Source organism: Struthio camelus, chromosome 28, assembly GCF_040807025.1.
Source record: "Struthio camelus isolate bStrCam1 chromosome 28, bStrCam1.hap1, whole genome shotgun sequence".
NCBI classification, from domain to species: Eukaryota; Metazoa; Chordata; class Aves; order Struthioniformes; family Struthionidae; genus Struthio; species Struthio camelus.
The window spans coordinates 1,232,063-1,260,043 of NC_090969.1; the positions used below are offsets into that span (position 1 = coordinate 1,232,063).

Consider the following 27,981-nt stretch of genomic DNA (forward strand, 5'->3'; position numbering starts at 1 on the left):
CATCAACTTATTCTATAGCTTTTGGCATCTCAAATTCACACTTCAGATTTTTTTGCAGGCAAAAACGTGCAACTTTCCCACCTATGGTACCAAAGGAAAATTAGAAATGCCTACTGAAGCACTGTGAATGCAGAGAGCTCATGTCCCTCATACGTAGCACTTGCACTGCACTTGTTCACTGCATGTAAATCTACTACCTGTCTGGGAAGTCCCGTATATTTACCCTGCCAGTAGGCAGGTGCTCTGGAAGAAGATAAAACTTGTAACACATCTGCCAATTAAACCATTCACTTGTTCCCAACAGCTGGAATTCAACTCACAACATGAAGCATGAGGACTGCGAGTGACTGCTATTTTTGTTGCAGCATGCTCAAGTGCTGGTCTTCTCTTTAAATACAATACCCCAGTGAATTTCATTTTCTGAAACACCCTCCTCAAAGCAGTACAGAAGAACAGGCGGTATCTTGTATTAGTTTCCATGTTAATAACTTGCACTTCAGTTTAATGCAGTGAAAGAGATAGAGGTGTCTTGAAGGAACTCTTCTGAAAATGTGTGTTAAAAAGGAAAGGTGTTAAGGGATCAGAGAAGACTTTTTCTTTCTTTCTTTCTTTCTTTCTTTTTTTTTATATTCAGTTTTCCACAGGAAATGTAGACAGCTTGAGTCACTTCTGCCCCTGAATTCCAAGGATAGTTCCTCCACCTACTCAGAAATATTTCCAAAGTGATAATGTCACTGAACAGCAACTTGGCACAAGTGAATCATATTCAAAATATTCCTTCTCCCAACATAAGGCTTGGAAAAACGTCTTTTGTTTGTTTGTTTGTTTTTAATACTTGTTCTTGGGGCACTCACTAGGACACTGTTTCACAACTGGATGCGACAAAATTTTTTGAGAGAATCCAAGCATTTGGGATCCTAAAGTTCCACTTTCTGCAATTCTTAGGGCTCCAAGTCCTACGAATTTCCTGCAAGTCCCTACCATTTTTGACAGCATAGATTCCATTTATTTTAAGTGCCCTTGCTGTTTTTTTCAGAGTCAGATTTGTTACTAATATTTCTCTCTACTGTCCTTGTTTTAATCCTCAAATTCATTCTCCCAACCAAGATGTTCTGCAGGGGAATTCCAGGGCGCTTATGTGCTGATCCGTCCAGACTGACCACCACTTACTTTGTTCATACCATGATCTCTTACCAACAAGCCGCTCTCTGTTGTTTGATGGGGGTCCTTTCTTTTTTAATCCCCCTCGGCATTAGATCTTTTTTCTTCCCCCCCCCCTTTTTTTTTTTAAACAGAAGGATGATGTTGAACTTCATTTTGCATGATAAGCTTTACAAGCACTCTGATTTCAAAAAACGTAGGAAAGAACCTGTTGTCTGAGCACCCAGCGCTCAGAATAACAGACCACGTTAGGCAGTAGTAACTGCCTTATCATCCTTCCCATGGTTATGAACGCCAACAAATCACTTGGAGAAAAGCAGGTGTCAGTGTCTGACCTTTGGGAAAGCCATGTTTGCACACAGCACCAAGTTCTCCCACTGCTGACACCTGCCAATAGCTCAACCTGCAGGAAAGCCTCTTAGAAACAATAATTTCAGCAGAGCAAAAGGAAGGGCTGGAAAACCTTTCGCTGCCTGTATAGGGTCACTAGGAACTGCAGGGCAGCAAGTTCGCAGCTGCATAGGGAATGCGAGCAATACTCACTGGGCTCAAAGGTTTTATCTTTCATCAGGTTTTGGAAACTTACAGCTATCCGGGATTGAATCCACTTCCTCATTAAACATATGACACAGTTAGGCCACTTCTCAGGAGAAAATATGACCCCAGCACTTTTCTAACTAATATTTTTTTCCAATCAGAAATAAGGAGAAGAGGATACATACAGCCACAATGAGGAAATCCAGCCAGCACCAGGCGTTAGTGAAGAACTTGACGAATCCATAAGCACACCATTTCAGCAACATCTCCAGGATAAAAATGTAAGTGAAGACCTTGTCTGCATACTCCAGGATGGTCCGGATGGTTTTTCTCTGTTCTATGTAAATATCCTCAAAAGCCTGAGAAATAACCAGGTACTCTTGTCAATTATATCAGATTCATTCCACTATTCTACATGGCAATTCGGAAGTTTACTCAAACTATATTGAGATGAAGAATGGAATTACATTTCTTATAAGTGCAACATTTCTGCCCTAGCAGTTGCAACAATTCAACACCAAGCCCCCCAAAAAAAAAAAAAGTCCTGCAAAAATAACCCTGAAAAGCAAGGTTTACAGAAGAACTTCTCTACCTGTTAGGCATCCAAATAAGATCCTTTCTTTCTAAATGCTCAGCAGCTATTATCTCCCCCATAACATGTACAGACAGGTATTCCCTGCAGCTGAGCGCTCAGCACATTCAAGTGGGCTGAGTTCACTGAAAACAGGACTCTTAATTTTTAGGAGAGTTAGGCATGTAAAAATGCATAAAATGTAAATGTAAAATGCAAAAACTGTGGGATACTACTAGGTGTTGTGGACTTTTGTTCTAAAATTTGTGAGTAAAATGCACTGCGGTTGTTTGTTGCATAACCCTACCTACTACATACTCAATGTGCTGATGCTGTGCAAGATGAGAAACATACATAGCGATTACTTGGAGCTATGTAACACCATAAACTCAAAAACCTCTATGAAGATGTGAAACTGAAGAAAGGGAAGTATATGTTTGGTAATGAGGAAATGAGACATAGATACAGGCTGACTTTGTCCAAAATCATCACATTTCTAGTCAAGCTATGATTAGAACCCAGATTTCTAGGCCTTTAAGTTTTCATCCTTAATTTAAACTAAGCAAAATCATTAAGAAAGGTTTTTGTACAGTATCTACCACAATGGAGCTGTGTTGTTTTCCAAGCTAAGAATCACCAATACAGCTTTCTTTTCACCAAATTTCCTATATACAGCTTTCCCATGTAGATGTCTCCTAACTTACTGCTACTAGGCTACACATATTTCTACACTTCACTCACCAGAGCACCGCTGCTCAGTAGGATCATAAAGATGATGAAAGTCTCAAACCAGTTATGTTCCACAATCAGGAAGCAAGTCTTCCTCAAGGTCCACCAAGACTTTCCCAGCCCTTCCTCAATATTGACCTGACAGCACTTAAAGCGCTGCATGCAACCTGGAACGGAGATAGTGCAGAGAGGAGAATGAGCCCCACCTTTTGTCAGGTAACAGATGAGAAAATTTAAGAAGGTAAAACTTCTTTGCCTAAAAGTGATTTTGATGCAAACAGCATTAAAGATGTTGAATTTCTGTTAAACCTTTGCCTTCTAGAGGCTTTCATGATTACTTTTACCATTTCTGTATCTGGGCACCTGAATTAATGCCAATTTGTGAACAGAATTAAACTAGTTATACTTGGTGAGGCATCCATGCACTTGACAGGAGTGGTATGGAGAACTTGCTGATAAAATAACCTTGAACCATTTAAAATCTCTTTGCCATGGGAATAGCTGTAATGGATCAGACACAGAAAGACATCGAGGCCAGCTACAGCAGCAGGGGCAAAAAAAAAATCCAAACAACAGAAGCCAGACTCTTCTGCCTCAGAGTACTCAATGTATTAATTGTACAAAAGATCAACTTGCCTTAGCTGTAGATCATCTAGATTCTTGCAACAGCACCTGCATCTCCCAGGCCTTCATCTTGCAAATGCTTACAAACTAATTCAAAATAAGCCAATATCCAGCCCTGATCCACACTCAGACTTAACCTTAAAGGAAGTTTATAGTAGACATCTCCCAGTAGCAGCTCAGAGGCTTCTTTGTTCGCTTATGTACTACACTTTGCACAGCTTACCTTCTGTGAAGCACGCATCTGGGTCCAGATACTCCTCCGGTGCCTCCACGGGGACCTCTTCCACTTCGGGCTTTATGTCAATGGTGCTACCTTCAGAGGAGCTGGTATCATCAAGTTTCTTGAACACAAAATAAAACCCAATCCAACCTATAATTAGATGCCACCAAACATGGAACTTCATGACGACTCAGCAATTGGCTCACCATATTTACTGTAAAGGAAGTTTGTTCCTCACCTCATCTCATTAAACCCTAGCCCTGCTTGCATCTCATATTTACAGGACACACAGAGTTTTATTCAATTGCTGACTTTCACCTTATACCTAAATTGACTAGGTAAATTTAGAAGTATTTGTGGCTCTCCATAGAGCTCAATTAGCATAAGAGGCTTCTGCCTTGGGTGCAAAGACAATACCATAAGATAAACAAACCCTTGTGATAGACCTACCCAGTTCTCCCTCCCAAGGTACTCGCACAAGGCTGAACGATTTTTTTTTTTTCTCTTTTAGCATTTTTTCCTACCTCTTTGCTCCCATCAGGATCCGTGTCACTGCTGAAATCTTCTGTGTTGAGATTTTCAAAATCTGATTCACCTACAGCAATAGGTACCCGGACAGTGAGATTGGGGTTATTGATGAAGGACATGTGATCTTCATCTATTATGTACTTCTCCACACTGCTCCCAATTCCACTGGTTGTGCCATTGCCATTCTTCTGAAAATCAATGTCTCTGTTGATATCGGCCCCTGTATGGTTAGCAATGCAGTTCACCTTCTTGTCATACAATTCATCCAAGGGTTTGACCTCGTCTGCCTCTCTCTGCTTGAAATGAGCCTGCATGAACTCACGCACTTTCGCCTTGATCCAAGCAATGCCCTTCTTGATGCGAATAACAGAGATCTGCAGGTTGTTCATCTCCCCGTCATCGTCCGTTGCTGCTAAGTTGTCTGCGCTGAAGGAGCTCAGTAGCAAGGCCAAGAACAAGTTCAGCACCTGAAGGAGAAGAGGTCACACTTGGCAGAGCTCTGACTGGGCTGACACACAAGGGTAATATTTCCAAAGCTGAGTATGAGCATTTAGCCACCTGAGTCCTGCTGATCTTAACAGGGCCTGCAGAGCTAAGTCTCCAAACACCACACTTAGAACCAGCTCTGGTGTCCAACAGACCTATTGAGGTATCCAGGACTTGAGAACCAAAGCAATGATCCTGCAATGCATTCCATAAACGGGGAGCCCTGTGCAGCACACAAGGCTGCTGCTGTCAGTGGGGTTCAGTGCAGGTAAAAGGGTCCCTGACATAGACTTCATTGCAGGATCCAGACTGCAGATGTTAAAGGCAGGAATTTAAGTAGCAACGATCCAAGGGATTTAAATTCACTGTTATTAGTTTGGTCCCATCTCTGGCTCAAAGGAAACGTGCCAAACCTAGGCATTTTGAGCAATCGCTCCCTGCTCTATATCCTTGCCCACATCTACTCATAGTCCCCAAGGCTTATTTTGTCAAAATCCCTTGGTGAGACAAGTCTTCTGAGAGAAAGCTCACAACGCTCCTTTTAAGATATGCAACTGTTCACACTATGCCATTCTTGATTACTTTTTCCTCCATAGATTTTTTTTTCCAAAAAATTTAAGACCAGAAGGAAACATCATGATCTAGTCTAACCTCCCACACAACCAGCCAATTCTTGCACACAACCATACCTCATGATTGAACTAGTGGGCAGATTTTAGAAGAAACTTCCAACTTTATTTTTAACGCTTCAGGACCTTCCCTTGCTTACCAAGTTATTGTCTCTCCTGGAATCTGAAAGCCAGGCTTCGCTTCTTGCCAGCTTCTTTTAGCCCATCAGGGCTAAAGTGGTGGATCTGTCCCCTTTGACTGAGGGTTTTGTACCTCCAGCTTTTATTGCAAAGCACTAGAATTCTTTTTTGATGGGCAACTGTCAAGGCCCTAACTAAGCAAAACAAAGCCTTAACATTGTACTACCAAAGTCAACAGGAGTGTTCATATGTCAAAGGCCACGAAGGACCCGACGGAGCTGGAAGACTCACAAATCTAGTCCTTTGGTCTCCCCATGTTCTATCCCCCCCAGAGGCAACCAATAAAGACCATCAGTAACCATTTACTGACCACTAAATTTCCGATGACCATGACCATCATGAAGACAATCAAGCACATGGCCTGTCCTGCCACTTCCATACAATCCCACATGGTCTCAATCCATTCCCCACACAACACACGGAAGACAATAAGGAAGGAGTGGAAGAAATCGTGCATGTGCCAGCGGGGTAGCTCACACTCCGGATTGATCTTGCAGACACACTCCTTGTAGCTTTTGCCGAAGAGCTGCATGCCCACCACAGCAAAGATGAACACGATGATGGCTAGCACCAAGGTCAAGTTCCCCAAAGCACCCACTGAGTTACCGATGATTTTTATCAGCATGTTCAGAGTGGGCCAGGACTTGGCTAGTTTGAAGACTCTCAGCTACGAAACAAAACAAACAAAGGAAGAAAATGACACTTAATTCAATTTCACCTAAAAGAAAGAGAAAAGTCAGGCAGAACTTTCTAAATGGTAACAACCTATATGTTAGGAAAACATAAGCTTGTGTTTCTGCTACGGAAGTCAGCGGGAGTAGGGAATGCTTAACTTCTCTCTGAATTTGTCCCCCTGTATTTTGTACTTTGTTGTCCTCCACGTACTGATCTCCCTTTACAAAGGAAAGGTATGGAGCCTCTTTCTTGCTTTGCAAACTCTGCAACATTAAGGAAGTCAAGAGACTTATTTGAAGGATGTGTGTCACTTCCCTCCCCCCTTCCCCCCCCCCGAATGCTTCTCATGTTCCCCTGGAAAACAGCATCGGGTTTTCCTGGCAAAGCCAGAGCACACAATCAAAGTTTAATTTCCAGAGAATCTCATCTTAGAGGAGGGAGATGGGCCTTCTGAAACTGCATGCAAGTGTGAGCTTTTGAGTACAAGCTCTGTGGAAAATGTGACCTCAGCTGTGGTTCTCAGTGCCCGAAAATCTAACCTTGAGGTTTTCATAATTTAACTTTCACAAGCTCTAACCACGGCCAGCACAAGATAAAGCACACAAAGGCTGTAGGTATTCAGCACTTTTATTATACTGTTATATATATGACCTACCAAATTTGACTCAGTGAATTATGGGAGAGAGCGGAGAGACCACATAGGTGACATCAGAACGCACCTTTTATTTCACCTACTTCCCTGCTGAGTACTCTACACCAAGATACCTCCCAAGTCATCCTTCGCTGCCTACACGGAACAAGCTGCTGCTCAGATCTCAAAAATATAAGCAGCAGTTGTGAAGCAAGAGGAGACCATAAAAATGACAACACCCATTTCCATCCTCCCCAAAAAACACAGAAAAAAGGTCGAGCTTTGCCTTTCAGTTTCACCAAATTAACTTATGAAACAAGTTTTCTAGTAGCTGCAAGATAGGAACATTCAAAAAAGGATTGGAATATGGAATACCAATCGGAAAGATCGCAGCACTGAAAGTCCTTCCACATCTGCTAGACTCAGTTCCATTAAACTGAGGGAGACAATAAATCCATCAAAGATGTTCCAGCCTTCTTGGAAATAATAGTAGGGATCCATGGCTATAAGCTTCAGGAACATTTCTGCTGTGAAAATTCCAGTGAAAACCTGGAGTGGTGAGGAAAGAGACACAGGAAAGAACAGGCAAACAAAGATTCCCGTTTGTTCACTTGATACAGCTGCACTAGCATAAACCTTATAGGCCTACACAGGCCATCTTTAGCATACCAGAAATTAACAGATGGATTTGAAGTAGCAACAAATTTTGACCAGAAAGGCATGCCCGTAGCCAACATCTCTGAGTTGCCACAGAGTGCAGCGAGGGCAACTCATGCGTCTCAGTGTCACCTAAGAACCTGTAACAACAGCTCTTTCGGGCTAAGTCTACATTAACAAGTAGCATATCCCAACAGGAGCAGATCTGTAGGGCACATCTGCAATACTCTCTTACCAGATTTCCTACGGAGAGCACATGTTCAAACTCTGGAGTCATAGGATGGTGCTCCATTGCCATGAACAAAGTGTTCAGCACAATACAGATGGTGATGGCCAGGTCAACAAAAGGATCCATGACAATTAAATTCACTATCTCCTTCAGCTTGATCCAGTATGGGTGGCATTCCCAAATCAAGAACGTGTTGGCAAATTTGTACCAGCAAGGGGGACACTTCCTCTGGGACTCTTCCAGCTCTACAGTTACAAAAAAGAACAGCATTGGACTTCAGTCCTTGCCTCTAATGCTGCTGAATCTGTTTGGCTCTTAGCATGGCTAAGATATTAACTCACTCATCTTGCCTGTCCTGAACTCCTCTCTTGAGTCTTCTTGCTCACACAATAATTCAGCATTCTTGGGGAAAGATACTTTTTGCTGAATGTACATACAATACTCAAGGAATTTCACGATGCTCAGCATTAGCTTAATGCAAACAATTAATAAGCACTGAACCTCATCACCATGGCCAACCATTATGCAGATCACCATGACAGACGCAGAGTCAGGTCAAGAGTTGTACTGAGCTTCACCGAGTTCTTCCTTGTATCTAGGCTATATCGACATGCAAAACGTGCACTAGGTAGCGAGGAAGTACACTGTTAAATTTGTGCAACAAGCCTTTGTGGATCGTCTGATTCAATTCAAATTATTTTAAATGGAGGAATATATTGAACTCGAACTGATCAAGGTAAAATGGTTTAAATCAAACTAACAGATTCTAAAGCATCTTTGGTGCCAGTTTTTAAATAACTTAAAAGTTAAATGAATTCAATGTTGAATACAGACATAGTCTAAAAGAGGGAAAAAATGACATAATGCTGTAAAGGAATTTAAATAGCAATAAGCTGATTAAGACAAACCACATCCATTTACAGAAATCAAACCTAACACCGTGTCTGTTTTTTAAACTGGCTTATTTCAAATGGTTTGGGGTGGGGGGGGCGGTAAATCAAGAGCTTCCCCCCCTTCACCCCTACTCTTTGTCTTGCACTGATTCCGCCCAGGCTAGACAGCGGTTCATCCTGATGCTCTGGTTCTTATGGGTAGGGAAAGGACCATCGCTCTCTCTTTCTGATTGGTTCTTCGGTTGCTTGGTATTTAGTTGCCTTGGAATTTCTAAAGTTAAAAAAGAGGACCGTAGCAGTGTAGCCTGTAGGCGTTTGCGCAGGAGGGAAGCAGCAGAAGAACCTTGCTCTGTTTCTAAGTATATTTAGTTTTCATGCAATTTTATTGCAGGAGACAGCAGGAATTTGAGATCATCAACCTCGTATGGCTGCTGTTCACAAATTCTTGCCGGCTCCTGCATCACATATTTGGAAATCGCATCTCTGCGTGCTGTCCATTTCAGAATTGCCATCATACAGAAGCCCCTTTCTCTTTTGACAGCTGCTACATTTGAGGTCTCAGTGCAATTCAAATCTCTCTCTCATGCACTGTAAACAGAGGAGGGTCTCTCCAGTCCTTGGGGCATGGGGAAGACGGTACACCTGTATCATCAGGCATTGTCTTACTCCTGTAATCTCTGTACTGCATACTCCTTACTGTAATATTACACTTCCATTGTTTTTACCTGTGGATCTGCATAATTCAAATGCAAAACCAGGTAAAATAAAGCCTAATAACCGCTTCTGTGTTAACAACATCTGAAAAGAAGCAGGTTTATGTAGAAACTCTGCATGAGTACGTACTACTCAAATGCAGGAACAGAGAAATTCTTTACGTCTGAAGGGCATGCATATGAGAACACAGACTTAAGGCTCAAAACAGATCTCTGCTGGGCGACACTTCACCTCGCAGGCCTCGGCCAGGCCTGGCCTCTGTCTGTGCTCCCCCATCCTACGCTCCCCACCCCAGTCCCCAGTAAGGTGCTCCCCAGTAAGGTGCTCCCCAGTATAACCTCAGAAACCAACCAAAGCCACTAAGAAGCCATCTCACCAAGTTTAACATCAGCATTCAGCATCCTCTTGGACAGATGGAGCAGACACATCTGTCTGTGCCCTCTGCAACCCCTCTGGCTGTGGACGGGCAGCCAGCAGGGGGGCTCCAGCTCTGCACAAGGGACCCCGGGCAGGTCTGGGTCCCCGCAGGGGTGCCAGAGCCTCTCCCGTGACTGCCAGGAGAAGGGATCCTCTGTCTACCTAAAATGCACCACGAGGGGGCAATCGATACATGTGTACTGGAAACCAGAAAAGACGCCTTCAAAGCATACCTACCCTCAACAAGGGTATTCGTCAAAACCGTCATTACACTGTTGGTTCGATCCTTTCTTCCGTAGGACGCATTCATCTGATCCATCGAGACCAAGAGAGAGCCACCAGGCTTCTTCTTAATTTCGATTTCGGTAGTACCCTGCAAAATGTATATGCTCATTAACACAAACTCTTAGTCTGCCCGGTATTTTACATATTATCACCCTAGAAATATGGCACATGTGCCCAAAGGAGGAAAAAAACTTTTGCTCCTGCTGTCCTTTTCACTCTCCTATATTACATAAGTGGTCAGAGCAAAACTCAAGCCCTTGTCTCTGCTAGTCTTGGTGCTTTGCAGCCTTGGAGAAAGTAAGGACTATATTTCAAAGAACGTTTCTAATGAATACTGCTGTAGTACTAAGCAGTTTATATTCTGTGCTACTATTAGACTAATGGCACAGAGAGGCAATGAATCTTTAACTAGGCCACTTTACAATGCCTCTGGCCAGGGTGCAAATTCCACCCCCAGCCTCATTTGAGCCACCCAAACTAAGAAGGGAACAGGGGATTTGATAGTACCCATATTTATTTCAAAATCCTTATCTGAAAACAGGGATAAAAGGAGCTCAGTATAGCGCATCGCCTCTGAGAACTAACGGGAATTTCTCGTACTCTAGCCCACTGAGAAACTAATTTTCTAACACAACAGGGACGTAACCAAGTCTCGGGTTTCACCCTTGCTAAGAATTATCCTGCTGCACTCAAGCCTATAAGTGGATTCCTTTAGAGGCACCTCCTAGTTTCCCCTCTTAAGATTGCTTTGAAAGTGCCAATCTCCGTTTAGGTACACAAAATATCGCGTACTAACAGATAACTACTTTTTTTTCTTTAAAGGAATTTGGCACTGTCTGCTCGCGAACTGAGAGGCCTTTCACCACGCTTTCCCAAGAGAATGAAATACTTCTGCGAGCAACGGAGGTATCCGCACAACCCCTGCAGCTCTCCCACCACGACACTTAATTTGTTGCTGCGCGTTTAACTCTCTCAATACAGCTATGAAAAAGAACTGCCAAGTAATACTTTATCTTTTACGCATGCATCATGCTGATTACTATTCCTACTACGTTCATGCTGTGTTATAAAGAGAACTAAATACTGAAGCAAAACATATTAACATGCTAACTGGGGGAAAAAAAAAGGTAGCAACTAATGTTGAACATAACTAATTAAGGCCAATTAGGTTGCAAGAATTGAAATAATTTTAAAAAAATAGCTTGGAATTTGTAGACATGGTAACCAGACTTTTTTCCAGAAACTATTGCTTTAGTTAGCTCTCAAATGTCATTGTTTTAATCTTATCCAGATTATTATAATACCTACTAATACGCTTATTTTTTGAGCTTTGTTTCTCTCCTGCATTTTGAAAGGCTGATCCACTTAAAAAGTTATCCAATACCAATTCAGTCTACTCATTCAAAAAAAGTCAGTCAAGGAAAATTCAGAAATTGAGAGAAAAATAATTTTAAAAAGTCCGTATTTGTATTACATCAACAGCTTCCCTTGTAAAAATAAGCCCACAACATTTAATAGCAATGAAACCAGTACAGTCCCACAGATATTTCCCTAAATACCCGTTAGGGTGCAAGACTTGATCTTGATGAAGATCTAGAATCTTACACAGACTGATGAGGCCTACACAGACTGATGGAAATGCTCAACCACCAGCCGCTCTGTACCACTTCACAGAGGCTTTGCAAACAAAAAGTTCAACGATTAATATAGAAGGTTTGAAAACAAGCACCTTAAATAATGGTTTTCACCATATGGATTTTTTTTTTTCAGTTGAGAGACTGAAGCTAGGCCAATCAAAGCCTCTCCTCGTTACAGTCACTTTCAATTCCTCTTTCGTACAGATTTTTATCACCCTCAGAAACGCTAAATCCAAAATCAAGTTGTTTTCATGTATACTTCTCTCAATTCTATGAAAACATTTTTATTCATTAAACATTTTCCAGACACAAAGCAAAACCTACATTTTGGACCTGAATTTCTTGACAGTGCCCCTTTCTAAATCTCTTGTTTTCACCTGACTTCTAATTTCTCCTTGCGTCCAATCTCTCCCCCAGCGCCGTCTTCCAGAGCCAAACTTTGCTCTTTTTGGAGACTTCTCATTCGCCTTCCTTCCCTTGCAGGGCCCTCATTCTGTAAACTCATTGGTTTGAAAGAACTTCTACAAGCTGATGCACCTAAGTGCAGGTGCGTCCCCAGGAATGTCACAGGCAAGGTAAGCCTTAACTTCATAAAAACCATGAAAAGAAATTCCTTGTTTGTACTCAAAGGTATTCCCGCTCCCTCTAAAGAAAAGATATCTCCTCTTTAAATTCAGTGATTGTTCTTTATACTTCCTTTTAAATTCCCAAATATTATTTCTTATTGTGGAGAAACATTTGCAACACGCTTTGATTGATTTCTCCGTTCCCATGCTTTGATAAACCAGTACTTAGGAATTGTCCTGACAAATGCCAAGGATTTCTGCTATTATTATGCTTTTAATTAAGCACTCAATTCCAAGCCTTTTTTTCCCAGAAAGCCAGGGGAAAAAGGATATGGGTCAATAAGACTGATAAGGATAGAAAGGGGAAGTTAAAAGCAGTTTTTAAAATCCAGTACAGACTTCATCGCCTGTGGTCAGACAAACCAATTCTCATTCCATCAGGGTGCCTGTTTCACTCGAAGGGCGACATACAGGAAAGCGGAAGAGGACAGACCGCCATGCCTATGCTATCTACTCATTGACTTCCTTACACTGTCATCGGTAGCTGCCTTATCTATTTTCACCTCAGGCAGAAGGCGTCCCCCAGGCATGCTGGAAGGCGGGCCACCAATGAGGGACACCACGCCGTTACAGTCCACCGTGCTGTTCCTCTTCACGTTGCGGCGGAGGTTGGGGAAGATCCGCGAGGACCGGCTGCCTTGGCTGTAGCCACTGTAGCCGCTGTAGCTGCTTCTTCGATCACGACCACGGATAGGGATGAAGAGGGAGTCTCTCCTGCCTTCGCTTTCCTCCACTGTGCTGTGCTCGTCATCAGCAAACTCGTTCTCTGAACCTGGGTCACGAAAGCGCCCTTTGTAGCTGAAGATGCTGCTTTTGCTATTGTGTCGGGAGAGAAAAGGGGAGCCTGGGATACTGAGAAGAGACTAGGAGGAAGAAAAGAAAGAATGACAATAATGTGAATAGCATGGAAAAAAAACAAAGTACTTCAGCGCCGTCATGTGTTGGTGAAGTGGGCTCACTCCCTCTCCAAATCCATACAAACCATCACCACTTAGACTCTGACTACACTTAAAAGTTGTTGATGTAAATCCTCTTGACCGGCTGAGCTACGCTGCTAAAGTCGACCATGTAAATTCAGGTATGCCAGTGAGAGCACTTTTGTCAGCAGAGCTCACGCTGGGGAACTAGATTAAACAGCACTGGCAAAAGACTGCTGAGGCAAGTCACCCTTCCTTCGGAAAGGGTTGCAGATACAGTTGATGCACATACGGAAATACAACAATCCACTTTTGAGAGCAGACCAACCCTTAAGTGCTGAAATACTTAAGGGACAGGGACTGCCTGCATGCTGTTTGGCACAGTGGTATGCAGTTCCTCACTCTGGCTTTAAGGTGCTGCTGTAACAGAGAGATGAGCTTTTGCCGTGACAGGGTCCAAGGGAACAGATTCAGCAGGACGGCTGCAGTGGACAGCGCTCGCGCAGTGCTGCTGGCTGGAGCGTACTGATGGGCCCTGGGCACCTTAATGATTTTAGAGCCATAAATCCCTTTTTCATAAATCAACTGCCCTCCTAAACCAAGTTAGCTTGTTGAATTCACTAACCTCAGTAACAATTTATGCTAGGATAAGTAAGGGCAAGGACTGTAGATCTGGGCCCTGACTGCCCCCCTGAGCCATCATAAACTTAAGTCAGAGGGCAGATTCCTCCGAAATGCTAATCAGGGTCTAAACCAGGATATTATCCTGAATATAAATCAGCATGAAACATTAGAGAAGAAAATCAACACTACCTGGTTCATGATGGAAAATTTCCTTCCTAGCCTGTTGTCTGGTAGCCTGAATGCTTTCCTCCTCATGCCATCTTCTGATTCCGACTTGAACACCTTCTCATTGTCTCCCTTCTCCTCTCCTTCGGACAGTTCTTTGTCCTTTCTTTTTTTCCTCCTATTTCGACGCTCCTTGGCACTCTTGGAACTGAGTTTGGAAATCTCCGAAGAGCTTCGAGACACCCTCCCCCCACCGTCATCTTCCACAGCATCTTCAGAGACTGTCCCTGCCGAAGTGACCATAGCGGCCGCCTGAGAGCAAGGGGAAGAGAACGGCAAAATAAATCAGATCTTACCTTGACTAATATTCCATTTTCTGCTTTAAGAAAGGGTGTGGCTTAGTGCACATAAGCACAAGACCTCAGGACAGGACTGAGATGCTTATTCTTTCTCTTGGAGGAAACTTGCAGCCAGGACTCAAGTATTTTTATAGTCTACTTTTGCAAGTAGTAAAATCTCTCTCAGTTCTTCAGCTTTGTTTATAACCATTTGATAAAGGACTAACAAAGCATTTGTCTGTTTTGCAAAGGAATTCCCAGACTTAACTAGATACTCTGAGAATGTTTAAAAATTCCTTAATACAAGGCAGTTTTCCAACAGAAAATAAACAAGGCAAGCTTGCATATATTCAGAAAAACATAGCAGCAGCAAATAGAGACAGTATTAACCTCAGCTAACAGAGAAAAGCGATGCTGGGAGGGCTAGCCATAGCATTACTGCTCTGTAATAATTGGCAGATCCATCTAAAAATATGTAAACATTAAAAATACATGATCAAAACACTCACCTGCGCTTCCTCCTGCTGCTTTTTCAACTGTTCTAACATGGCCTTAAATTCTGCCTCTTTCTGCTCTGCCTCCTCTAATGTGGCCTGGTTCTGCTCTTCGTAAGCCATAGCTACCACAGCCAAAATTAGATTAACCAGATAGAATGATCCCACAAAGATCACCAAGACAAAGAAGATCATGTAGGTTTTTCCTGCTGCTCTTAAGGTCTGGAAGTAGAAGAGAATGAAAGAGAGAAGAGAAAAGGAAAAGGGAAAGCAATTTCTAGAGTGATCATCTGATACAAAACCTTGAGCAGCTGATCCCAAGTTTCTTGACCCAAATGCTTCTAAGGAAACATAGTGGTGCTGAATATTTAACATCTCAACACTTCCACTGCAAAGCATTAAGACGTTGCACATTCAGTAGCCATACACGCAAAAGGTGACATCGCACTTCTTCTCTTAAGGAAGCAACCAAAGGAACGCAAGTTAAAAAAGGACTCAGAAGTACAGTATGAAACCTCAATGGTTAGACTCCTTCAAAAAGAAAAAAAGCCATTTCAGCAAGGTCCCCAAACTGTCCTTAGGTTACAAGGAAACACCCTGCCCTCTAAAGCGCCTGAACATCCTCTGTGACCCAAGCCAAACTGCACACAGTCTTCTGTAATACGCAGGGAAGTTTTTCCAGAATTAATTCAGAGTTTAGCTTTATACTCACTAAGGACCCCGAATCTCTTCTAAGCTTGTAAGTACAACATCCACTTTCAGGCACCGTCCCTTTCCCCTCAATACGCAATATCTCATTCAGCAGCTGCACCTGCAGTTACTTCTTCGGATACCAGGAAGAAAGCAAGCTAGTCATCGTTTCCTTTCCGATTTGCCCCCCACTTCTCATCTTGTGTGCAATGCAAAACGTTTACTTACTAACTGATACAAGTTTTCCCAAAAGTCCTGAGTCATAAGGCGAAATAAAGCCAGAAAAGCCCAGCTGAAAGTGTCAAAGCTTGTGTAGCCGTAGTTGGGGTTCCGTCCCGCCTTCATGCACGTGTAGCCCTCCGGACACTGGCTGCAAAGAACACGAAAGCAGTATCGGGGTATCAATACAATAAAAAGGGACAGGGCAAATTCACAACATGCATGTTATCCATGCTTACGCAGACTTTCCCAACGCTCATAACAAACTGCATGCACTTTCCCTTCCTTGTTAAGGATAGCAGACCAAGGAGGCTGATGGACAATACGTGAGAAAAACCCTGTCATCCTTGTCCTATGGAAACAAGATGTGGCAACGCGAGGCTTGTCACCCTCTCTGGGCCAGGCAGGCGGGCTCAACCTAAGCAGAAAGGACCAGCCTCTCTCGTAACTCTCTCTGCAGTTGAAGGACTAGGTGAAAAACCAATTGGAGGCAACGCTCCATGGGAAGTTGCCACGTCTGAACCTCCATCCCCTACTTCTCCAATGATCTTTATGGTTGGATTGAGAAGGAAGTAAGGCCACTAGCAGGCATCATCAGACGCCCCTGCCTCCTGAGATGCCACGAAAAATGCCAGCTTACATCACACGAGCCAAACAGACAGTAGCAATGGATTAATAACTAGATCCAGAAACGGGAAGTCTTTTACATGCAAATTAACATAGGAACCAACACAGGAAGTGACAGGAAATATTCTAAAAGTGTTGTCATCAATAGCAAACATCACTAGCAATTACAGTCTTTACTTTTAACAAAACCCAACACTCACCCTGCATCTGAGCTGTTACCACAGAGCAAGGGATCAGGGGCCCCAGGAATTATGTAAAAATTTGCTGAAGAAGATGAAAAAGATAAAGAATTACATGCATACGGAGTTAGAGGATTTAACATACTAAAACACTATAAAAACCTTAACTGAATAGTCCTCTAGGGGCCCTACTGATGAATTTATCAGTAAACTAACTCAGCTTTAAACAACATTAGCCCCGCTAACTGTGCCTGTGTTTAAACACCTTTCGGAAAGCCAGTGGAGCATTCTGAATAAAAATTTAAAACCAGTCGACTGCACAGCAGAGAAGCTTAGTTCAAAGCGAGAAGGGAGGAAGAAATTAAGTTACGAAAACTTGGAGCCTGGTTCCTTGATCACCTGCAGCACCATTACAGCTTTGAAATCCTGCCAGCAGGGAAGCAAGTTACCTCCAGTTAGCAAGCAGAAACAGGTACTAGCGACTTCACGTGCACTCACTGAACAAGGACTCAGCAAAACTAAATGAAGGATTTGGCCCTCAGTCCAAGGATTTAAATGGGCAGAGCTATCTCCCTTTTACCATATTTACACCCTGTTTTCAATTGGAAATAAATCAGGAAAAAAAAAAAAAAAGGATTTTGGACTGAGTCTTTATTTAGCTAGAAAGAACGCAGCCAAGACTTTCTACAGACATGGGCCCAACTAGAAACACCTTTACAAGGCCAGGTTTCTAGAAACTGAAAGATATCTGAGCAAGGAGCTTTTGACGTGCAAAGCTGGGGACACCATGTAAGTCACGTCAGAAATCCTGGTCAGCAGTATTAAGTCAAATAAGAAGGTTTTAGGGAGTATCATTGCAGAAATACCTACAGATATTGTTGGTGTATTCCTCCCAGTCAAAGCCCCTAGAGCCGTTGTCCAGGAACGTCTCGTTCACGTTAATTGGCCATATCACACACTTGTTCCTCAAATTGCCCATAAACAGCTGCAACCCGATCAGAGCAAAGACACTGAGACAAAACACTGTCAGGATCATTACATCTGACAGCTTCTTCACAGACTGAATTAGGGCACCCACAATGGTCTTCAGGCCTGCAGGAAAAAAAACAAGACTAGAAATCACTCCTGCAGAATAGAAAGTCAGGGAAAATTCAAATGCATGTGGTATGTTACCACTGCTACATCGTAGCAAAAGATTACTGCTCTAAAATGGCTGGATTCCTGGGAACTCAAAGCTGTACCGGAGCACCACTTGCATTCACTTTTTTCCACAAAGTGTAACGAATACGATGAACGCACCGTTCTCATGCCAGACGTTAAGCCCAACAGTTTCAGTGGTGAACTAGCAACAGTTAGATCAAAATAAAATACAGAAGTTCATCCCTGAAAATATCGGAGTTTTGCAGAAGAGTATGCAAAGCATACTTGAGAATCATTGTAACGAACGGCAGGGTTTGTCTAGGGAAAGGTGTTAAATGAAGATGCACTGCTATAAACCTCTCCATGGATACATTTAGCTGTGCTTAAACCTGACTTATTGGCACAAACTACAACAACTTACAAAGATCAAATATCTGTCATACTGTCTGCATCATAAGTTTGCATCGCTTAACTGAATTGTTTCAACATCTCCCTGCAGGAGCAGAAGCAGAAGCCTTCACTTAGATCGAGGGTTATTGACGTAAATAAGTAAGAATTTGGGATGCAGGAATGATACAGTATTAGGACTTTGTAAATGAGCCTTTCAGATGTCCAGGACTGTCTTGCATAAATGGGTGGTGAAGGAGGCTGAAGAGAGTAAGGAGTTAAATGACTGGCTTTTTCCAAATTTGTATGAAAAGCTTGGGAAACAATGCTCTTACCTTCCTCTCCCTTGACAATTCCCAAATCACTCTTCCCGCTCACAAAGTTGAGAGATTTTGCAAATCAAACTGCCTCACTGCACAAATTCATATTCTCATTCAAAGAATGCTGGAAGTCTCATTTATGTGAGACAAATAGACTATTCCTAGAATTGATGGAGTAGTTTACTAAAACCTACAGACTCTCCCGGATGCATGAATTCAAGCCCAAATCCTTTTTCTTCATCCATGCCAATAATCTAGTTCCATAGTTCAGTCCTCCCATCCTTTAATTCATGATATGAAAATGGCATTTAATGAGTTGTTGAGTGTTGTGCTTTTCAAGTTTCTTACTCAAACCTACTGCTAGCTCCAACGTTTTGCAATGTATTTTATTATTCCCACATCGTGCATGATTTCCATGCCCTGGCATATACACCATACCCCCATCTCTCCGTGCTTCCATGCCAATATAACGGATATTAACTAAAATAGCACTGAGGGAGAAGTCCTGTTTTTGACATAGTAAAAGATTCAACCAGTATGGGTATTTTGAAATTCAAGCAATCATTCCAGTCTTGAAGTGCTTCTTTGGATTGCATCAAGCATCTATAATATCCCGATGAACAAGAAGCTGCTTAAAGGAATCAACTTAGAAGTTTAAAACAAACAAACTAAAACAAAAAAAAACCAAAATCAGATCCAGCTGAATACATTTTTGGTAGGGCTAGACCAGAACCAAGTCTCTGGCTGAGGCCACATGAGCATTCTGCAACAAAATGTAAACTTTTGACCATTTGTTGTTACCAACACAGGTTTGATCCATATCAGGCATGTAAAGATTCAAAAATACACACATAAAAATGAATTTTTATGGAGGAAAAATTTCAGAAGCGTCTTTTATTTCCTTCGAAACTTTTAGCTCAATGCCAAAGACCTACTCAAACACAAAGCTGTTAGGTTCTGGTAGACAAACAGCCGTTAGGACACTCATTCGCATGCTAGTCTCCGTTGCTTGAATAGGCACCGCTCCGTACATGCAGCCATCGGCACTAGCATTCGCGTTTCTGGTGTGTGTGTCGCTCTCTCATAGGCACATATGGAGAACGTGGTCTCGAACAAGAACGATAAACTGGCAGCAAGAGAGTTCCCAGTGTGGTCACAAGACAAATACACCTTCAACAACTCTCAGCTGAAGGAGCTGCCCTCTGCACTGCGGGTCTGGGTTACCCTGGGTCCTATTTAAAGCAGAAAGTGTCACTGAGGCTGACAGCGCAAGGAGGCCGATGGCATTAACTTAATTTAAGTAACTTACCAACGACTTAAGTGCCAATGAAAAACTTTCTTTGGACCATGAGAGTTTAACATGGTCTATAAAGCCATAAGATGAAGGCAACATTTTGGTATTTCAGCTCCTATAGACCTCAGGTGCCACAGCCTATTCGTGTCACACCAGTCCTGCACAGTCCTCTGCCTGCACAGAATTTTATCCAGTGGCATGTCTTCTCCTGGCAATATTTCTTACTTTTATCTTGTCTAAAAAAAACACACTGAGGACAATCCTAATTATTTATAGACAATGTAGTTAGCACTTGTCATAACAGTAAGATGATTTTCTCATTAGCTCAGCACAATGTTAAAATTCCCATTCCGTTACATGCACTGAAGCGGTACACTGCAGAACGCGGTTATATTTTAATATATCAAGTGCATTCCAAAAATCACTTTTGCCATGAGGCATGGTAACACTGAAACCCATAAAAAGCACTCTAAGCCTAACTTCCCGTTAAATAACCCCAAAGGTTAATTACATAAAAGCTTTATGGTCTATGTGTTGTTAGCGGCAAAACCAAAGGGGGAGCAAGGTTTGTACCTTCCATACATGTGGCAGAACCACAATTGGGGCAATCCTACCCCAAAGTCTAACCGATAAAAATAATTGAAGTTTTGCCACCTACAACTCGAGCCATGGATGAGTTCAGTGCATTTAATATTCAGAACAAGCAATCTCAGCTGTGTGCAGCAAATCATCATGGAGTAAAAAAGCGTGGCTGCACTAAACTAGAAAAAGGGTCTCAGAGCCTCCACTTGTGCTGTCATTTGAAATAAAATTCCACTAGTTTTGAGCAGTATGGAGAGAACGAGACAAAGCTGAACTCTCTACTCCTTTCCGCAGGAAGACAAGGCATGCTGTCACACGTTTAGGAACCAGCTCATTAAAACTGCATCATCTTCACTTTGCTATGAATAGGAAAACAAAATACAGAAAATTTATATTAACACTGATGCTTCTTTTAGTGAGCCAGTTAGTACCTGCAGCAGGCTGATAAAAGCACAACTGCATTCCAGATCCATTTGGGGCGCTGCTATCAGCAATTACCAAATACCTTTTGCTCCTTGTATGTGCATTGCCAAATATTAGGAAAGGCTAAGTAAGAACATTGTTCTAGCATTCCCTCATTCAGTGCAAGAAAAGCAGGTTCCACTTAAGAGCATCATGCACGTCAGCCATGTAAATCTGATGGGTTTAGCAGTCTGGAGAGGAGATTAAAGTGATGGGCTTCTAGAATTCCAGATTCTTTTTTTGGCAAACATACAAGCAAGTGTAGCCTGAGACAGCCACAGAACCGTTATCAGTTAACGCAGTAGAAAACAAAACACACAGAAATAGAAGACCAAAACTCACCAACCGGCTGCTTATTTTGGGTGCCTACCTTGAAATACGTCAAGCACCTAGAGGCTAAAGCTACAGATGCTTTAGCACCTGTGAGAACCGAGTCTTAAAATTTCTTAAGCTTGGCCTTAAAATTAGGGGGGGCTTTTGAGAAATCATCTACATGAGACTTTTCTAAACAAGCTATGTGCACTCTGTATACGAGAATTAGGAGCGTCTCACTTCTAACCATATTCTCAGTCCACCACATCATGATGCCTCTGTGGTCTCTTATACTAAAGGAAGAATCATTGCTCCCCCTTTGACACGCAGACTGGGTAAAAGTCTAGAAGCAGCTTTGTAAGCAGCCGTCCTGCAAAGTCCAGCTCCAGGGGTGGCCCGTGAAATGGGCAAGTCTATGAATTAGGACTGCTGGCTTGATTTGGGCCACATACTATTATATTAACATCTGATGGTCAGGTCCATTAAAAAATATAAATGACAAGACCGGTAATGCCAATGCTCTGTTTAGCTTCGTCTATCTCAAAACGCAAGCATCCACCCTTTTTGAAGGCAGTGAGGCAAGCTTATCGTTGTTACTTAAGAGAGAACCTGTCCCAGATCCCACCTGACTCCCGGTCACCGGAGCAGCCTCAAGCAGAAAGGTTTAACTCCGGTTGGGATCTGTTTTGCTGCTTTACAAACTTCTCCCTAAAACAACTCTAGAAACACTGATGCTGATGGGATGACTCACAGACCACGAAACTATTCAGCTTGAGTAGGAAGGTAGTACCTGATCCTTTACTCATTTTGAACTAAACTTTAAGGCTGCCTTTCATTTAAGAGATTGGCTAGCCATATGCATACACAGAGATAAAGAAGAACAGAACAGCAGACTGTTCATCCAGTAATAAATCAAATTTGATGGCTCAGAAGCCTTATATTAATTTCAAACCACTCTATTTACACAGACTGCAAAGCCCATCAAAAACATCCCAGCGCCATTTCTGAGAAATAAGCAATGCAGGACGAGGGAGAAGATATGGAAAAGAGATTCAGGCAAGACTAGCCTTTAATGCTTAACGGTTTCTCACCTGGAATAACAGAGATAGTTTTCAAAGCTCGGAGAACTCTGAAAGTTCTCAATGCTGAGACATTCCCAAGGTCCACAAACTCTGTGACATATCTGCAATGAGGGAGGTCACACACAAAAAACACAATGACAATACACACACCAAAAAAACAACAACTACAGACAAAGCAATACATCACTCACAGGGGCCTGTACCCAACAGCTAACACCAACCGGAGGCCGCCTTACCTGGAATTACAGAAATAGTTTTCAAAGCTCTCAGAACCCTGAAAGTGCGCAGAGCTGAAACATTGCCTAGGTTTACAAACTCTGTTATATACCTGCAGAATTAAACCAGAGTTAATGGCACCATTGGGGTCACCTTCCTTTGAATATAGTTGCTTGTTTGCAGGAAACAGCTTGTTAATTTAACATGTTTTAGAACTGGCATTTAAAAGGGAGAGAGACAGAAAGGTTCAAGGTGAAAACAGTTTCGCTCTCTCAGCGCTGCAAGCCAGCTCTCCTATACAGGACCCAAAAATTTAATGCTATCTCTACAGAAGGAGGTAATTGTAAAGCTGTCATATATGCCAGGATGCTTGGTGACGCCACCTCAGTTCAATAGTTTCAGGTATATTTGTTTCATTGTCCTTCATGTTTTTAATAAAGTATCATCACCTTTTGCTTTCATGATTGTTCCTTATTCTAATCCTTGGTGCTTTACTACCTCTCTGTGAGCTACAGGTAGGTACTATTATCCCCATTTTACAGAGGGACAAACATGAGATACACAGAGGATAGGAGTCTTAGTACCAGGTTACAGAGTCATTTTTCATCACAACTGAGAATAGAATATTTCCTCTGTGCTGTTTGGGGAGAAATACGGTATTAAAAAAAGGCAAAGAAATGCACTATATTCAGGATTCTTCCTGGTGCAGAAAGGCCATCGCAAGTGCTTCATAAAACCTGGATCCTATTAGGGAGATGTAAATGACAGAGGTTTGCCCTGGCCCTCGGCACAAAAAGGATTTCATTCTATGTTTACTGGGCCAAACTCTCCTACAACAATGCAACCTCCCTGGAAGTAAGGAGGTTATATTGCTACCTCAGCTGAAGGTTTAGCACATTTATTTAGTGTCAGTGCATGGGGCCTTTCAAAGCCAGTATGCCGATATTTGTTAATTTAAGAAACGTAAAAGAAAGCAACCAATCCTCAGTGAATTCGACCTACGTGCCCAGCACTGGGAGCCTCCCCCATATAGGCATGTTTACACGGTACACAGCAGATCCCTGTCTATTCTAAAGTAAAATTCAAATGTCAGCGAGTTACGGGTTATTTGCCTTTTTTTGGACAATGCCCAACCCTTTGCATATAATTAAATACAACTAAAAGGCAGGGAGAAAAAGAGCGGCCACTCAGGAAAACCAACACCCTGAGCTGCAGAATCCAGCCAACGCGAGGCTGTGGCTTTTTAGAAGGTTTAGGCGTTTTACTGCAAACAAATTCAAGTGCTCTGAACCCTTGAAAATTAGGCCCCTGAGCCTCCCTAGGTTATCCCCCAGTTTTCAGTGGCCAGGGTTGACTGTGGGAGCCCAAACATTCGCAACTGTAACATCCCGAAAGAAAACGCAAAAGAGAAAAAGAAATCTCTTCGGCCAGGCGCTCAGGTTGCCAGTGACGTGCAGCTGGTTTTCATCAGCGGTAGTAAAACTAAGCAACGATCAGTGTAGGGCAGCCAGGAAAAAGCCTGGCCCCCGGAAAGCTAGACTGCACCTCCAGCTTCAGGAGTGAATTCAAACATCCCCATGAACTCCTCATTCTTAGACCAAGGTAAGCTCATCTAGCACAAGAGAAAAGAATGAGGAAGCAAAATAAAGTCTTTCCTTTTCTGACACTGCATCTTCATCCGAAACGGGTTAGTAACTGTTCGGTAACCGCAAGCTGCAGCCCAGGAAACGTTAACATGCAAACCATGGCTGAAGAGGGACGGAGCGGCAGAGGCTGGAGCTTCGCGATGTTTGGGTCCTAATCCTATGTTCAACCGAACAAGCTGCCGCTCTGGCACACGAGGCAACCTAAAATGCCTGACGCTATCATAAAGCCACACATTAACAAACGCAGCTACTAAGAAAAGTTTTTTTTGCCAGCAGCAGCTCTGCTAATTCCATTGAGCTGCATTTTAGATCTGTGACTCTATGTCAAGCTACAGCTTTCTTTTGAAAATTAAGAGAAAAATCTTTTGGGGATTCACTTAAGTTCTCCTTGGTTTATTTTTGCCTTATACACCCACCCTCTTCCTAAGATCTGATGCCCTCCCACATATAACAAATACCTGAAATAATCTAAAAATGCAACTTACGCCATCATGATCACACTGAAATCTAGCCAGTTCCATGGATCGCGTAGGAAAGTAAAGCCATCTATACAGAAACCTCTTGCAATAATTTTCACAAGTGATTCAAATGTATAAATGCCAGTGAACGTATACCTGTTAAAAGGAGAAGAGAGAGCTGTACTGAGAAGTCTGTAGAAATGTAATTTTAGTCATGAAAAAAGACAAACTACAGACTTTCTTGTCTAAGCAAAGTGGATACAAAAGACTACTTGTATTCACGCTAACATCAACACGAGTAGGAAAAGATTTCCAAATAGTCAGAAAACAACGTTTTGTAAGATTCTTAAAGATACAAAAAGTATTACTTACTCCACATTCTTCGACCATTCAGGTGGGTTACTAAAAGTCATGAATACACAGTTGGTCAAAATAGTGCACATAATGATCATGCTAAATACTGTGGAACAAAGTCAAGGATCAAAGGGAACTAACTTGGCTCTTTACATCAGCCTACATCTTCCGCTAGATCACTGCACCACAAAACAGTTCTAGAACCACCACGTCCAGTCTAGTCCTTCTGGGCTGCCCGCAAGAGCCGAGACGCTTCCAGCGGTCATGGGAGACAAGAACGGGGGAAACTATACGTAAAAAATATTTTTATGTCACCATTCCCTTAATTTTCTATTTTATGTTATCTCTTAGCAATTCAAAAATCACATGCCGTAATGAAAATATCTTCCCAAATAATTCCATCCAGTCAGTAACATCAAAGTACATGGTCTGCTAATACATCCAACAAGGAAGCAGCATTGCCTCCTACTGACAGCCAGGATTTAGCTTGGAGAAAATCTTACAAATCTGCACAAGACGTATTTTAAAGGAAACACGGCCCTCCAAAGCGGAGCACACTGGACAGATAAATTCAGCATCTCAGACATTTCATCTCGTCTCCGATTCCATGCGGAAAGAGGCAGGTCCACGTTCCTTACCCTACGCACTATGGCTGTGGCCTTGTCACCAAATTTACAGATGTGAGTCTCCCAATGTACTCCTACTGTCGCATGTATAGTCATTTGCATGAGCAAAAAGAGGACAAATTTCAAACACGTCACTCAAAAAACAAGGTGCTTTTAAAAAAAGGCAACATGTGTTTTCATACCATTCTGCTAAGACAAAGAGGAAGGAGGGTTGTTTGGGAATTAAATCCCTTCATCTCCTCAAATATAAATAGAGTTGGACCTCCTCGTCCCTTTAAATCAACATCCGGCTTGGATAAATTGGTTAGCCATGCCGCTGACCAATCTTTTAAATGTTTGCTTGTATGTCCAAAATGAGATTTTTTTCCCCTGTAGTCAGCACGTTTATCAAACGGGGAGAGTTCGCAAAGGCACCTTTTTACTACCCACCTCCGCTCCCTCTGAGTGTCAAGGATCTCGTACATCTTATTTGCAGATGAAAGGTTCCTTACTGCTTAATTTGAGGAGCATTGCGGGGACAGCACAACTTCAGACTTGGAAGTTCGAGTTGATTTTGACTACTGAATTATTAGCAGAATGGTGAAATCCAGGGTCAGATCCAAAGCCGTTTGAAATCAAAAAATTATTTAAGCAGCCTCGAATGGATTTTAGAATAGGGCTCAAGACCCAGTGCCAAAACCTCTGTCTCAATCTGGCTCATTTGCATCTCTCGGCTGCATCCTAACACATAAGGAGGGGAGGAAAGTCTACGAGAAATAACACAGTAGCCCCAAAAGAACCTCTTCCCTGCCTTAGATCCCAGGTTGAGTTTGAAGCATTAAAAAATGGAAAAGATTTTTTTTCATGTGAGATGCAGGAAGTAATTATACAGAAGCTTCTAAAACAACAAATGAATGTGTTTCCATAAGATCTGTTTTAGAGTCACTTTCTAAAAATAAATAGGACAAACCAGCTCATCTAATACACTACCACTTTTTTTCTTCTTCTTTTTTTTTTTTTTAAAACAACACACACAGGTGATGTTTCGGGAGCCGTCAGAGCTGTCTGAAGCCCAGCAGTGGAACGTTTTGGAATAGCTTTGCCATTAAAAGGAAGTTTGAGAGATGCCAAAAGAGCAAGAAATTAGTCAGCATCTAATTATATATACAGTATCTTTGGCTGCTTCTCCAGATAACAATTCTGCTTAAGCATTTTAGCAGCTAGTTAAAGCTCAGCTCCTCTTCATGTGAAGCATAACTTTAAATCATGTCTGTTCCAATCATTATCAATGTCTGTATATTGGTGGAAGAATGGATACAGATAGACATAATTCAGCAGGGAATATAAATGAATTATTATTTGATAGGATATATCTAAGGGTCATGTTTTTCATTCAAAATGAAAAGCACATTTCTGTGTATGCTGTGAGGCCAGTCCAACTTCACCAGGCACAGAACTGTACGCCATAAATAATGTTTGAACTGAGCAGTGAGACAACAGGTCAGAGATTTTTCAAGCAATAAACAAAGGCAAAATAACTCAATATTAAAAAGGATATGAATGTATCAAAATTTTAATAGCTATTCTTCTAAACAGATTAAAAGGACTTAAAATGTACAAGGCAGGTGTGGCACTAAATCGGAAGAGTGTTTTCCCTCTGTTTAGTACTACAAAGGTCTGTAGAGAAAGAGAGAAAGAAAGAAAGAGAAAGAGAGAGTTAATGCATGAAAACCAAAGTATGAATTGTACAAGAAAGACTAACAACTTTAATAGTAAAATACTATTTTCTGCTTTTCTAAAGCATATTCTCCTAGTAGAAGTTCCCATTAGGGTGAATATACCTACCAGTACATCATTAATAAATTCTTCTTCAAGCCACCCCATTTTACTAGACGTTACACAGAGCAGAAGCAAAATCTCCCATCCAAGAGCTCACATTCTCATTACCCAGGGGTACAAGCCCTATTATCCCTTTCTTATCGACGAGAACCAAGGCCCAAAGCAGCTAAGTAGCTGCCCTGTGATCGGAGCCGAGTCAGCAGCCAAAGCCAGACTTCAAGTCATTGCCCAACGCACAAGACCATTTCTACGGCATTGTGCTTATGCGACCTGTGCCTCCTGCCCAAACCTTGCTGACAGCTACCACGATGGACCGTGTTGGTACCAGACAGCACCTCACTCGCAGAAAAAGTTTGACATGTAAGCAGGAAAAAAAACCTTACCAGTGGAGCCCAACCCCAGCACGGTCAACAAGCCAGATACCCATTGCTCCCCGCTCGCTGGCAATGTTGAACATATCACGCAAATGGTGCACAAACTCTAGACACAATCAGGTGCTCTCATTGCCTTTAATTAGAGAGTTGTTAAGATTCACTAATGTTTACAGAACCTGCAAAATGAAGTATGCAAACATAAGGCAGAACTGATCTCATCTATCACCT

At 42.2% G+C, this 27,981-nt stretch overlaps 1 protein-coding gene across 9 annotated transcripts in view; it reads right to left on the reverse strand.

Annotated features, from left to right (window-relative positions):
* Positions 1-27,981, reverse strand: part of SCN8A (sodium voltage-gated channel alpha subunit 8) — a 66,541-nt gene that overhangs the window by 16,561 nt on the left and 21,999 nt on the right. For 2 of the 9 annotated variants that reach the window (XM_068921524.1, XM_068921525.1), the window contains 18 exons: positions 27,098-27,217; positions 24,954-25,042; positions 24,609-24,737; positions 22,271-22,362; positions 17,553-17,774; positions 16,704-16,767; positions 15,886-16,027; positions 14,983-15,189; positions 14,160-14,447; positions 12,933-13,292; positions 10,119-10,254; positions 7,864-8,102; positions 7,347-7,520; positions 5,976-6,332; positions 4,367-4,837; positions 3,846-3,963; positions 3,011-3,165; positions 1,884-2,057 (listed from right to left, as the gene is read on the reverse strand). In XM_068921524.1, the coding sequence (XP_068777625.1) occupies positions 1,884-2,057; positions 3,011-3,165; positions 3,846-3,963; positions 4,367-4,837; positions 5,976-6,332; positions 7,347-7,520; positions 7,864-8,102; positions 10,119-10,254; positions 12,933-13,292; positions 14,160-14,447; positions 14,983-15,189; positions 15,886-16,027; positions 16,704-16,767; positions 17,553-17,774; positions 22,271-22,362; positions 24,609-24,737; positions 24,954-25,042; positions 27,098-27,217 (3,537 nt within the window). Of the gene's footprint in view, positions 1-1,883; positions 2,058-3,010; positions 3,166-3,845; positions 3,964-4,366; positions 4,838-5,975; positions 6,333-7,346; positions 7,521-7,863; positions 8,103-10,118; positions 10,255-12,932; positions 13,293-14,159; positions 14,448-14,982; positions 15,190-15,885; positions 16,028-16,703; positions 16,768-17,552; positions 17,775-22,270; positions 22,363-22,497; positions 22,590-24,608; positions 24,738-24,953; positions 25,043-27,097; positions 27,218-27,981 lie in introns of all 9 variants that reach the window. The other 7 variants (XM_068921531.1, XM_068921530.1, XM_068921528.1 and 4 more) reach the window with 6 other exon arrangements.